This window comes from Aspergillus lucknowensis (genome assembly GCF_044049455.1).
Source record: "Aspergillus lucknowensis strain CBS 449.75 chromosome Unknown BJX67scaffold_13, whole genome shotgun sequence".
NCBI lineage: Eukaryota > Fungi > Ascomycota > Eurotiomycetes > Eurotiales > Aspergillaceae > Aspergillus > Aspergillus lucknowensis.
Window position 1 is genome coordinate 348,203 of NW_027263557.1, and position 11,598 is coordinate 359,800.

The 11,598-nt window shown below is 51.2% G+C and overlaps 5 protein-coding genes across 5 annotated transcripts; 3 read left to right on the forward strand and 2 right to left on the reverse strand.

The window, feature by feature from the left end:
- Positions 1 to 77: 77 nt before the first annotated feature.
- Positions 78 to 2,518, forward strand: BJX67DRAFT_45703 (ribosome-associated complex protein SSZ1). The gene is made up of 5 exons (XM_071035040.1): positions 78 to 280; positions 358 to 394; positions 473 to 599; positions 663 to 1,434; positions 1,486 to 2,518. Exons 1-5 carry the CDS (start codon positions 188 to 190, stop codon positions 2,152 to 2,154), a joined length of 1,698 nt encoding a protein of 565 aa, XP_070887573.1. The 5' UTR covers positions 78 to 187; the 3' UTR covers positions 2,155 to 2,518.
- BJX67DRAFT_349857 (SUR7/PalI family protein) lies at positions 2,473 to 4,110 on the reverse strand. The gene is made up of 4 exons (XM_071028787.1): positions 3,790 to 4,110; positions 3,436 to 3,730; positions 3,194 to 3,376; positions 2,473 to 3,134 (listed from the first exon to the last, which is right to left on the reverse strand). Exons 1-4 carry the CDS (start codon positions 3,800 to 3,802, stop codon positions 2,894 to 2,896), a joined length of 732 nt encoding a protein of 243 aa, XP_070887574.1. The 5' UTR covers positions 3,803 to 4,110; the 3' UTR covers positions 2,473 to 2,893.
- A 394-nt stretch (positions 4,111 to 4,504) lies between these two features.
- Positions 4,505 to 8,467, forward strand: BJX67DRAFT_371290 (tRNA methyltransferase RSM22; the record flags this gene model as incomplete). The annotated part of the gene is made up of 5 exons (XM_071031060.1): positions 4,505 to 4,570; positions 4,645 to 4,830; positions 4,894 to 5,196; positions 5,250 to 5,495; positions 6,155 to 8,467. 5 exons carry the CDS (start codon positions 4,505 to 4,507, stop codon positions 8,465 to 8,467), a joined length of 3,114 nt encoding a protein of 1,037 aa, XP_070887575.1.
- Positions 8,468 to 9,053: 586 nt separating this feature from the next.
- BJX67DRAFT_379967 (DASH complex subunit SPC19) lies at positions 9,054 to 9,613 on the reverse strand (the record flags this gene model as incomplete). The annotated part of the gene is made up of 2 exons (XM_071032692.1): positions 9,054 to 9,428; positions 9,482 to 9,613. The coding sequence occupies 2 exons, from the start codon at positions 9,611 to 9,613 to the stop codon at positions 9,054 to 9,056; spliced, it is 507 nt and encodes a 168-aa protein (XP_070887576.1).
- Positions 9,614 to 9,818: 205 nt separating this feature from the next.
- BJX67DRAFT_349868 (F1F0 ATP synthase subunit i) lies at positions 9,819 to 10,958 on the forward strand. The gene is made up of 4 exons (XM_071028788.1): positions 9,819 to 9,905; positions 9,984 to 10,013; positions 10,137 to 10,187; positions 10,300 to 10,958. Exons 1-4 carry the CDS (start codon positions 9,869 to 9,871, stop codon positions 10,353 to 10,355), a joined length of 174 nt encoding a protein of 57 aa, XP_070887577.1. The 5' UTR covers positions 9,819 to 9,868; the 3' UTR covers positions 10,356 to 10,958.
- The last annotated feature ends 640 nt before the right edge of the window (positions 10,959 to 11,598 follow it).

Below are 11,598 nucleotides of genomic sequence, written 5' to 3' on the forward strand. Positions count from 1 at the left end.
CACCGCCACGGTCGCTATCGATAAGCACCAGCCACAGCGGTCTCGCCTTGCAAAAAATCAAAAACTTTTTTTGTCCGCCCAAATTGGACTGAGCCGACCCGCGATTTCGCTGTCGACTGTCCTCGTCTTTCCCCTCCACTCCTCCATCTCCCCATTTTCGATCCTTTCGCAACCTTTTCCCCTCTTCATGATGAGCGACGAAACCAGCGGTGCCGCCGAGCGATTTGCTATCGGTATCTCTTTTGGCAATTCCTCCAGCTCTATTGCCCGCCTTAATCCCGTATGCCACACTATTGCTTCAGCACACTCTCTTGTTTCCTTCAGAAAGGAGCCGTTCTTGACTGACGGTACATACAGGAAGGCAAGGCTGAAGTAATTGCCAATGAAGAAGGAGGTTCGTTTTTCGTTACTCTACATCGCCCCCCACCCGCCGTCTACAGCCAGTAGCGCCCAAAACTCACAATCGTCTCAGATCGCCAAATCCCTACTGTCCTCTCATATATCGGTGGTGAACAATATCATGGGTCTCAGGCAAAATCTCAACTTATTCGTAACTCCAAGAACACTGTTGCGTATTTCAGAGATTACATTGGCAAAAAGTAAGTCGAGCTAGCGACTGCGGTACTCGTCTCAAAGCCTACCCTGACTGACTGGTTCTCCAGCTTCAAGTCAATAGACGCCACTCCATGCCATAACTCCGCACACCCTATTCAGACCGACTCCACCGTTGCATTCTCAATCCGTGACACCGATAGCGAGACTCCCAATACGGTGACTGTCTCTGAGATCACTACACGCCATCTTCGCCGTCTCAAGCAGTCCGCCACCGACTATCTCGGCAAAGAGGTCAACGCGGCTGTTATCACTGTCCCTACCGACTTCAATGACGCTCAGCGTGAGGCCCTGACTGCTGCCGCCAAGGATGCTGGTCTTGAAGTTCTGCAGCTCATTCACGAGCCTGTAGCTGCTGCTCTTGCTTACCACGCCAGGCCGGAGGCTGTTGTCACCGATAAACTCGTCGTTGTTGCTGATCTTGGCGGCACCCGTTCTGATGCTGCTGTTATAGCGTGCCGAGGTGGCATGTACACCGTCCTCGCGACTGCTCACGACTACGAACTGGGAGGCTCGACACTCGACAAGATTATTATCGACCACTTTGCGAAGGAGTTCATTAAGAAGCACAAGACCGATCCTCGCGAAAACGAACGTGGTCTTGCGAAGTTGAAGTTGGAGGGTGAAGCCACAAGGAAGGCTCTGAGCTTAGGTACCAATGCTACTCTGAGTATCGAGAGTCTTGCAAATGGGATCGATTACGGCTCCACGATCAACCGCACAAGATTCGAGCTGCTGTCTAGCAAGGTGTTCGTCCAATTCACCGGCTTGATCGAGCAGGTTATCAAGAAGGCTGAATTGGACGTTTTGGACATTGACGAGGTTCGTTATGCTCCTCCTCGATAGCTTCACCCCAACTAACGGTTCTAATAGGTCATCTTCTCGGGTGGTACATCGCACACTCCTAAGATTGCTCTACTAGCCCGCAGCATCTTCCCCGAAACGACCAAGATCCTAGCCCCTTCTACTGACACCGCCGCCATCAACCCATCAGAGTTATCCGCCAGGGGTGCCGCTATTCAGGCATCCTTGATCCAGGAATTCGAGACCGAAGACATCGAGCAATCAATCCACCCGATGGTTACTGCCACTCCGCACCTCAGCAATGCCATTGGTGTCGAGTTCACCTCCGGCGAAACCGTCGAGTTCAAGCCCCTTCTTAGCACCGAGACCGCCCTTCCGGCTCGCCGCGTTGCTCAATACAGTGTTCCCAAAGAGGGAGGCGATGTTTTCATCCGTGTCTGCGAGGGCGTTCGTGAAATCAAGGTTACGAAGCCTGAGCCCAAGCCCAAGGAAGTGAAGGCCAAGGACGAAGACGACGAGGAGGACTCTGATCTCGATTCCGACGAGGATGAAGAGGAGGATATCCGCGAGATCCTCTGGAAGACCGAGAAGCCTATTGCCGAGCTCGCTGTCAAGGGAGTCAAGGCCAAGGGCAAGATTGAGCTGATGGTTCACATCAACGCCGACTTGGGTTTGCAGATCACCGCCAGGGAGGTTGGCGGCCAAAGCGCTGTCCGTGGTGCCGTCGAGTCGCCATGAACGCATCACATCTTCAACTCTAATGATCTTTCTCAGTTTGGCTTAACCCTCGGAGCTTACGTCGAGCTCGCATACCGTTAATTGTCTGAAGTCCACTAATCAAGCTAAAACCACGCGGGTATGCGCAGTATTTCTCATTTCCTTGTGGTTTCTGAGGCGATGACTGTTTTGACGATGAATGTATCAATGAAGACTCTGCAAAAGTATATAGAGTATCTTGCCCAATTTAGAACACTCGATAGATGGGACACTGGTTTATTCTTCCGATGAGATACGTACTTGGTCTAATGGGTGGGAACTCGACAATAAGACTTAGAAAGGCATAATTAAGACATTATATTACATGTGAGCTCCATAACAAAGATCAAAGGAACTGGAAGTGGTCGTGAAACATGTTATCAGAGCACGTAGTCAGGGTAAGTGCGAATACCCAACCTAAATCACAAGATCAACGAAATTTGTTTGAATCAGTGGATTCTAGACAGCACTGGAGGATAATAAGCGGGAATCGCAGGAGAAGCACTGTGGAGTGGATTCACGGCGAGTATATATATTCAGCCCACAGCTTTTGGGGATGTTTGACCGGAGAGATCTAAGCGCAGAGTACCAACTGAGATCATCTCTTATCCTGGTTAGGATCGTAGTTTTGCATTTTCATCTCTTTTCATAGCAAGCCGCCTTTCGGTGATTAGAAAGCTGGTAGGTATATCGCGGGCTTCAGGACGTTGATGCAGATAGATTATGCGGCTTCTTTCCGTTCTATGCTTGGTTGTCGTGCAGAAGAGAAGAAGCCGCGTCGGCGCTGCTTTCGGCCGCTATACCCACGGTCACTGCGACTAACTGACCCGCCCAGACAGTACATGAGACATGCAAGCATCCAGCAAGCGACGGCAGTCCACATGAATGCAAAGGCCTTGACACCGAGACGAGCTTTCTGGCCGTTCTCATTGAAGCGGTTTCGACCCTGGACATATACGGCGCTGAGCCATGTCAGTCTTGGCTGACAACCGTTTAAGGTAAGAGCGCTAATTAGACGTACGTGATAAGAGAGGTCGTAATAATCTGGAAGACCAGAGCCAGCCACGCCATCAGGGCGGAAATATAGCTACCGATACGGGTGCATATCGCCAACATTCCGGTGAAGAAAGAGACCACGCCGAAGAACAGAGCGATGATCATAAATGGGAATGAGAATCGGGAAGTCAGGAAATAATGATTGGTCCTTTAACAGGTTAGAAGTCAGGCGGGAAGCATCAACAAGCAAAAATTATGATTACTCACCCAATAAAAGCAGCTGGGATATTCACATCGGTGCCAAAGGTCCGGTGGCTTGGGGGGTCAAACGGGTAGTCGGGACTAGAGCTTCCACATTGACTGTCGCCATTCTCAACAGCGCACAGTTGCCACCAAGTCCATCGAGAGAGAGCGGGTGCGCCAGGGATGTTGCTTGTGTCTACCTGGAGGAAGTATATCTGGTTCAACGGATTGGAGTTCCTTACTCCTCCTAGAAAAGTGAGCCACATCAGAAGCAGGGCTCCAGCGGTGAATAAAAGGCCTAAAAAGCCCAGTACAGCTCCTACACACAGAGAGCATCAGTTATTGTACTTTTGAAGGGGAGTGGAATGGGAGGGTTACTGGAAACCGGCATTGTGTGCTTGGTGCCTCTATTCTGGCTATAAGTGACTGCAGAAAAACAGGTGAAGTAAGAGGGAAGTAGACAGAATTATGACTATCACGACTGCAAAAGGAAGCTGAGATCAGGTATGCAGGGGCCGATGGCGGGAGAGATCGGAGATGGCTGGAAGGAATGCTGAAGGATGTGCTCGAGGTTATGCTATTAAAGGATCCGGATGTTCCGGCCGCAAAGTTAGGGCCAGGAGCCCGAGCGACCGGTGGATGATATAATAGTGAACCTGCATCATCATGGCCAACGGTATGGTCGGCGTTGGGACCTCTGGAAGTTGAAGCAAGAGCCTGGGTGGTGATCTCTCTCGACGTCATCGTTGCACCTGTCGTCTAACTGTTTCTGGATTAGCCCAGATCTCTTTACCCGATCGGGCACTCATGACGTTAGCGAGGGCGTTGGGGAGCTGCAATGACTGACGTTGCACCACCCACGACCAGCTTTAGAGCTCCCACTTCATCAAGCTAATCAGATCGACGTGGAGCGCTTTAACCTTGTTCGAAAGGGCCTTACTGCTTGTTTCTCGCATCTTCGTCACAGAGACTGGTAAGGTGCTGAACCAAGGAGCTTGGGACACTCCGTCACCACCCCCGTTTGGACCTGAAGTCTGGGTGGGAATTACGGTGGAAATAGGTTGCGCAGGGCTTCTCGAGTAGCTGGGAGAGAATGGCGACCTGGGCTTACCCACCTCTCCCGCCAGAGCAACTAGAAGAGGAAGCTGATTCTGCACTAGTAAGTTTACGCTACTCTTCTCAGAGAGTCCCCCGCATGTTTTTGCAGGACTGACCCGTAGCTTTGATGGATAGGCAAGGGAGCTAGAATGGCTCCTACACTCGCTACAGGATTCGCTCGCTTCCTTAAGGGAAGGTCTCCATGAATGCGCAGCATTGCTCGCCCCGAAGGAGCCTGGCTCTACGCTGGTTCTGTCTTCAATGCGTTCAGAGAACGTCAAAGGCTTCGTAACTCGAGTTGGGACAAAAATAGTAAAGGCGGTATGCTTGAGTTCAAATGCCTGGATCCGCCGGCAGCGAATACTAACACCGTGTCTGCTACAGGACATTCAACTTCGCCTTAGCTCTCTTAGCTCGAGAGCGGGTCCTACAACCCGGCTATATCTGTCCAATTCTCCCAACGCCCCTGAGCTAGTGCTCAGTCAACTGGTCTCGGTCAGGGATCTAGTCAACCAGTGCCTTGACATCGTAGACGTGAGCACATGGACTGGTGACCCGCTTGATGCGCGTTTTATATATAGCCAGATTCACCTTCTCGGAGAGACCATTGCTGAGGGCCGGCAAATGTTAAAAGGCGAAAGCGATGTAGTCAGAGGAAAGTGGTGGGAGACAAGTGCACCTGAGAATGTACGCTGCACCCTACGGCCTTTTGTTCATGGCGACTGACTGTGATGGGACAGCTCTTTGATCCCCAACTACCTCCACAGCTTTCGTTCCATCTATCAATCGCGGATTCGGCTCTAGTACTATATCTCAGGACTCTTGAGTCTTTCACGCCGACACACACTCCCACGGCTTTTGCGTCGGATATCTCGTTAACTGGCTTCTCTATCCGCGATCGGCTGTTTGGGACCCGGCAACCGGCGCATGATGAAGCTGGCGACGTATTTCCATGGAAGGGAGACGATGTCAAAGTCAGGGAGAAGGTGCGTGTGGAAAGCCAAGACCCCAGCCTCATGGCCGTGATGGCCAAGTTGACCGCGCTTCATCACGAAGTGGTGAAGTGCAAGGCTTCCCTTAAGATTCTAATGGGCAGTGATGATGATAGTGAACCCTGACCAAGCTGTCCACTCCTTTTCACTGTCCAAATCCAGTAATGGCACAATGGGTGAGGAGTCAACCCCGAAACAGCTTTGTATTATTGCACAATTCAACAGAGCCCAATCCCTATACAGAATGTTATGTAATCTGCATAAAAATCTGTAGCCAATGAGATAATGCTTGCTTCATCGTATTTGTCTTGGCACTGATTTTCTTCCGCGCAGCTCTTAATTTGGTGGCGATCTCTTTTCAATTCACCTAGCCTCTTGCTCTTGTTTTCAGGGTAGTGAACAGGCTGAGAATGGTGCTGAGATCTCCTGCTCTAAGGGCGAGTCGATCCAAGCCCTACATCCTTTTTCACACAACTCCTTGCAACTTGGTGCAAGTAGGCGCGCAACATCACCCCCAACCTAGAATCTCGACCCCTAGGAATTGCCAAACGCGCACAACCTTCTCATGGATAAGGACAGATTCGCCCTCAATATTACGACGATCAAAGCGCAGAGCAACCGGATATGAGACTGGGCGGCTCGCCGTTGGGAAGAGACGTGCCTCTTCCGTTTCTCAGGATAACGCAGATTCGCAAGCGGGTCGGGAAGCAAAGCTCTATGCTTTAATTGATAAAATCAGCACAACAGAGGCCGAAATCCTGGAATTGCTTGATGACCTTGATATAGCCGACTGGTATTCTGGGACCCCAAGTTCCCACGGTCAAAATCCTGGCGGCGTATCGCGCGAAGTGGACGATTTCCCCGACGAACACGCCGCAGCCGCAGAACAACGAGTTCGCATAGCTAGACAGCAATTTGGTGAAAGTATACCCGAAGGATACCTGGATGAAGAGGAGATTCTGCTGTATTCTCGTCTTTACGGTGAACCTATAATTCGTCAGGAAGAATCTGTCGAAGTGGAGGAGGAGGAAGAAAGCGATTATGATCAGCTTCTCCGCGACGACGGCAGAGGAGGTTGGGAGGAGGTTCCTCACGAGGAAGCCGAGATGCGGGATGAGATTCCGATGGTATACGATATGGATCACGGCCCCCCAGTGGAAGAAACCGCTACCATGCGGCGAGCGCGAGAAGTGGCCGAACAACTTGGTGCTGAAATCGCGGTTGAACCCTTTGAGGATGGAGAGCCGGAGGGTGCCGCGCAGCGTATTCACCCACTGACATTGGCAGGGAAAGGGTCCACGGACCCAGCCACTATATTTCCGCCGAAGGATACTTTGACTGGTCCTATCTCAATTATGCTCGGCGATTATTCGAACAAGCATATCGCGGAGGCTGCTCACGGCGCCTTCGGTGGACAACTACTGCCGCACTCTACCACAACCCCACCGGCGGACGCGCACGTTCCGCGGCTGCCCATCCCTTTAGAGGCTTCGCAGCGTTATATGTCGGACATGGAAGCCAATGCATATCTTGCAGTACTATACCCTGGGATGTATGCGTCAGTTCTAAGCGTATTGACGGAAATACGGAAACGCTTAGGGTCGGATTGGATACGGTCTTTGATATCTCAAGAAGGTGGGCCCAACATTCTCGATGCTAATGCTGGGGGCGCTGGCGTGCTGGCTTGGAGAGATGTACTTCGCGCCGAGTGGGAGCTCATGGTTCCGGATCATCCCAAATCCACACCATATCCTTTGGGTAGATCAACCGTTGTGACAGGATCGGATGCCCTCCGCCTTCGTGCCAGCGTGATGCTGGAGAACACGACCTTCCTCCCGCGACTGCCTGATTATATCCACGTCAGGGAAGGGCCTACCGTCCACGATAAACGGCCTCCCCAGCGAAAACAGTTCGATATCATAATTGCTCCTCATGCACTCTTAGGAATTGAGCAAGACTTTCTTCGGAAAGAGTACGTTGAGAACTTATGGCAGCTTCTGAATCCGAATGGCGGTGTTCTAGTCCTCTTAGAGAAGGGCCATCAAGGAGGATTTGAAGCCGTTGCCGGGGCCCGCGAGATGCTACTAAAGCGTTACATATCCAGTCCTGGGTCTACCGAGTACAATAGCACTACGGAGTCGCCCGGCGAGAACCCAAAAGTTCCAAAGGAACCCGGCATGATCATCGCTCCATGTACTAACCACGAAAGATGCCCTATGTATCAAACGGAAGGTCACGCCAAGAGCCGCAAAGACTATTGCCACTTCCAGCAAAGGTACATCCGACCACCATTCCACCAGCGTATCATCGGCGCGACGGGTCAAAACCATGAAGACTTAAAATTCAGTTATCTCGCCGTCCAGCGTGGTGTTGACCTACGCGAAGACGAGGGTATCTCCCAGGGCGTCAAAGCTACGGACGCGGCCTTCGAAGGCTACGAGCACTTGAACGAGACAGTCGAAGAACCCGAAGTCACCGAAGCCAACTCTACCCCGAAGGAAGAACAACCAAAATTCCACACCATTTCCCTACCACGCGTGGTCTATTCGCCCATCAAGCGACGCGGCCACGTCATCTTGGACCTATGTACACCAGCCGGGAAAATTGAACGCTGGACTGTTCCGCGCTCGTACAGCCGTCAGGCGTACAAGGATGCTCGCAAATCACAATGGGGCGACCTGTGGGCCCTTGGCGCGAAGACCCGCATCCCGAGAACCCTGAAGCTTGGTGATAAACACGGCGAGGGCAAGAAGGAAAGGCTCGCAAGGCGTGCAGCTGCAAGGGCAGCACTGGAAGATGAAGGTGACGATGAAGATCAGGGGCAGAGCCGATTGTCAGGTGCAGCCTCAGATTTGTTCATTCCGCCGAAGAAGAAGGGTGAGCACATTCCCAGCTGGAAGAAGCGTGCGGATAAGAAGAAAGTTAGGCAGGCATCGAAGAAGCATTTTCAGAAAAACTTCGAATAAGCGTTAGCTGTTGTGACCGCTTAGGCCGTTTGCACTCCCGGATGGGGAGACTTGGCGTCATTATGGGCATGGAAAGGTAAATCATGTATTATATTATGTACAAAAGGCGGGAAATCCCCTGTAAGATATTTCTCAGATTTCCAATTGAACCCCCCTCAACCCCTCCCGACACCAATCTTCCAAAATCTAATCCTTATTCGAAGGCAATTAGGAGGATCACAACCACGGACGCGACAACCGGTTTCCCGATTTGGAGTCTGGAGGCTTCAAAGACGAGCGGCAGCTCAGAGCGCTCATGAATACTCAGTATGGAGATGCCTTGGTAGCCGCAGTGGATCGAGTCTAGTGCGCCGCCATCCCGAGCAAAGACCCTGACAAAGGGTTGTTGGCCGGATCCTTTTTGGGGAATGCTTTGGGGGGTGAGACAAGGCTCATGAATTCACTGCTGCTCGAATGATGATCATGAGGGACCTCCCACGGCTGGAGATGGGGTGGGAGTGTTCCAAAGGATATTGGATTTCGCAAACGAAGCGGGAATAGATACCTCTGCCCGCTCACTGAAATGAGGTGTCCAGGCAGCAGTTGGTCACTGAAGTGCCATGCTCTTTCTCAATTGCCGCTCTCTCTGTGTGCTCTGTAGCTCGAGGCGTTCAACCGCATACCGAAGACGCTCCTTCTTTTGCACCAGTCTTCTCATTTCAGCCGCCTTCGCCGCGGAAGCACCGTTCTGCCCCCCACTTGGAGTCCTGCTCTGGCTGCGCGTTGCGGTTTGTCGACCCTGGGTGGAGTTGAGTCTTCCCTCCTGGAGCTCACATTTCGCACGGAGGCCCTGTTCGCGACGGGAGAGTCGTTCGACGTGGTTTGAGGCGAGGGAGAGGAGGTGGGCGATGCTCGGGGTGATTTCGTCCAGTAAAGCCTTTTGGGCTTCGCGGAGGGTCGGTTCGGGGAGCAGTTCAAAGTGCTATTCAAGTAATTTCAGGAAGTCGGTTCCAAGACTGACACCAGAGGACTTACTCGTGTTGTTTGGAGGACCTTGGACATCCGAGGGAAGTCGCTGACGCCGGAATCGAGAATCGATATTGAGGAGTCGATTAGTTGCAGGGAGGACTGAAGGGAGGCAACTGAGGATGCAAGTGATGCCGCCATATTGATAGACAGGTTATTATTAAGTATTCTGGTGAATAATTCCAGTGGCTGCAACGTACAAGCTGTTTATTGTTTACGCTGGTGACGGGTGCATTGTCGGCTTATCTAAAGCGGCAACGCGTACTTGGCTTAAAGCGGCTAGGCCTCTTGCTTCCGGACAAACCTCGTTGCTTCCGCTCCTGCTTGTCGCACCCTTTCCCAACCCCATCTCTTCTCCACAACAGCACTTCGCATTCAAGTCTACGAATTTCTACCATGTCCCTCATTCCCAAGAAGTTTCCGGCCCCTATCGGTGAGTCGTACCCGCGTTAACATCATGCAGCTTTGGACCTAGACAAGAACATGGTACTAACACGATCTCTCGGTATAGCCGGCCCTCTCGGCCCCTTCTTCGCCGCCGGTACGTTATATGATTCCCCCGAGCGACTCGATCGCGGCGAAAGCCCCCTTCTTGGATTGAAATTATGCTGGATGGAATATGAGGGAGCGTGATCATCAACTCTGATATTGACTGTGTGGTTAGGCCTGGTCATCCTCTACGGCATCAACTCTGCCTCCAACGCCATGGCCAACTGTAAGTAACCCTCCTGATTCGCTCGTAAATCCTGAATCTGCGATGCCGCATCCATTACACCGAATTAATACATTCCTCGACATGAAGATGCTAATAATCAATCCTCCTCTAGCCGCCGAGTACAAGAACGACCCCCGCAACCCCAACCTCAAGAACGCCAAGCACTGAATGAACTGAATTATTGAATGGTTCTGGAGTGGCATGGTGTATCATGGTATGATGGATGTGGTGCGTTTGATGATATTGCACACAATCCCTGTACAGACATATAGACACTGTTCGTCAATAGACGGTGACGAATTGACAAGTTGTACTACTTCTTCTCCAATCGCTCTTTCTCGGATATTGCAGCCACACACCAAAGCTGCACCGTGTCTAAGTCATTGCACGCCACAAAATCATTTTACGCGCCGTCCCACCACAAGGATGCCGAAACACGAGCGCCAGTCCATTCCTTGACACTCGTCCAGCAACTCGACACCTCATCATATAAGATCTATGCGATAACTTCTAATGGCGTGTAGTCATGTTTAATGAGTAGTCAACCGAATGATTTAGACCAGATGACCGGGACGGTTAGTTGCTCAACGTCCGCATTTGGATTCCAATTCGGATGAAGAAGTGATATCAAAATTCACTATAGGTATTTAAGCCGCCGTAATATCAATCAGGCCTCAAGTAGTCACTTTTTACCTCTCTTGCGTCGCAAAAATCTTGTCATTGAGGCCTGCAATAGACGCTAGTCCTAATTAGGGATACTGATTTCTCATCCACGTGACTCTTCCTGCTCGAATTTCCAACAACTTCCCCGATAGATGTCCGAATTTATTAACTGTCGCCATTGATAGTCGCCGTCGCCATGTCGCAATTTAGATCAAAGAAGCTCGATATTGGAGGCTTCATCAATGCCCGTGTTATTCGCGACCACACCAAGCGCAAGGTTTTCGAACAATATGAGCCAGACCGGTACGGGAATTCTGATTGACAATTCTGTCAAAAATGCATCCCTCCTTTGCACAAATATCTACGCGCTGATATCCTAATACGTTTTCAAATAATTAGACAAGCCCTTCGCTATATCATCCGCAACACGACACTTCCCCAACGTGTCCGCGCCCAAGCCCAATTGCAGCTTTCACAAATGCACGCCTACACCCGTTCTACACAAATCAAGAACCGGTGCGTTGCAGGAGGTATAGCTAGGAGTGTATTTCGTGACTTCAGGATTGCGAGAGTAAGACATTTCTCTATCCCGAACCCGAAATATTAGCCACTCCAATAGACTGACGTTGTATGTCTTTCCCCAGTTTCAATTCCGTCTCCAGGCTCTTGCCGGTGAACTACCAGGGGTCAAGAAGGCGAGTTGGTAAATATTCTGTATTATTTGGTGTCTGGGAGGCCTGGATTGCTT

What these genes read in the sequence shown, in the direction of transcription:
- BJX67DRAFT_349868 (XM_071028788.1), top strand. Translation starts at nt 9,869, where the DNA reads ATGTCCCTCATTCCCAAGAAGTTTCCGGCCCCTATCG. An exon ending in GAAGTTTCCGGCCCCTATCG is followed by an intron (nt 9,906 to 9,983) that starts GTGAGTCGTACC and finishes CTCTCGGTATAG; the next exon opens with CCGGCCCTCTCGGCCCCTTC. An exon ending in CGGCCCCTTCTTCGCCGCCG is followed by an intron (nt 10,014 to 10,136) that starts GTACGTTATATG and finishes CTGTGTGGTTAG; the next exon opens with GCCTGGTCATCCTCTACGGC.
- BJX67DRAFT_349857 (XM_071028787.1), bottom strand. An exon ending in ATCCCAGCTGCTTTTATTGG is followed by an intron (nt 3,377 to 3,435) that starts GTGAGTAATCAT and finishes AACCTGTTAAAG; the next exon opens with GACCAATCATTATTTCCTGA. An exon ending in ATTACGACCTCTCTTATCAC is followed by an intron (nt 3,135 to 3,193) that starts GTACGTCTAATT and finishes GACATGGCTCAG; the next exon opens with CGCCGTATATGTCCAGGGTC.
- BJX67DRAFT_45703 (XM_071035040.1), top strand. Translation starts at nt 188, where the DNA reads ATGATGAGCGACGAAACCAGCGGTGCCGCCGAGCGATTTGCTATCGGT. An exon ending in CTATTGCCCGCCTTAATCCC is followed by an intron (nt 281 to 357) that starts GTATGCCACACT and finishes CGGTACATACAG; the next exon opens with GAAGGCAAGGCTGAAGTAAT. An exon ending in AGAGATTACATTGGCAAAAA is followed by an intron (nt 600 to 662) that starts GTAAGTCGAGCT and finishes CTGGTTCTCCAG; the next exon opens with CTTCAAGTCAATAGACGCCA.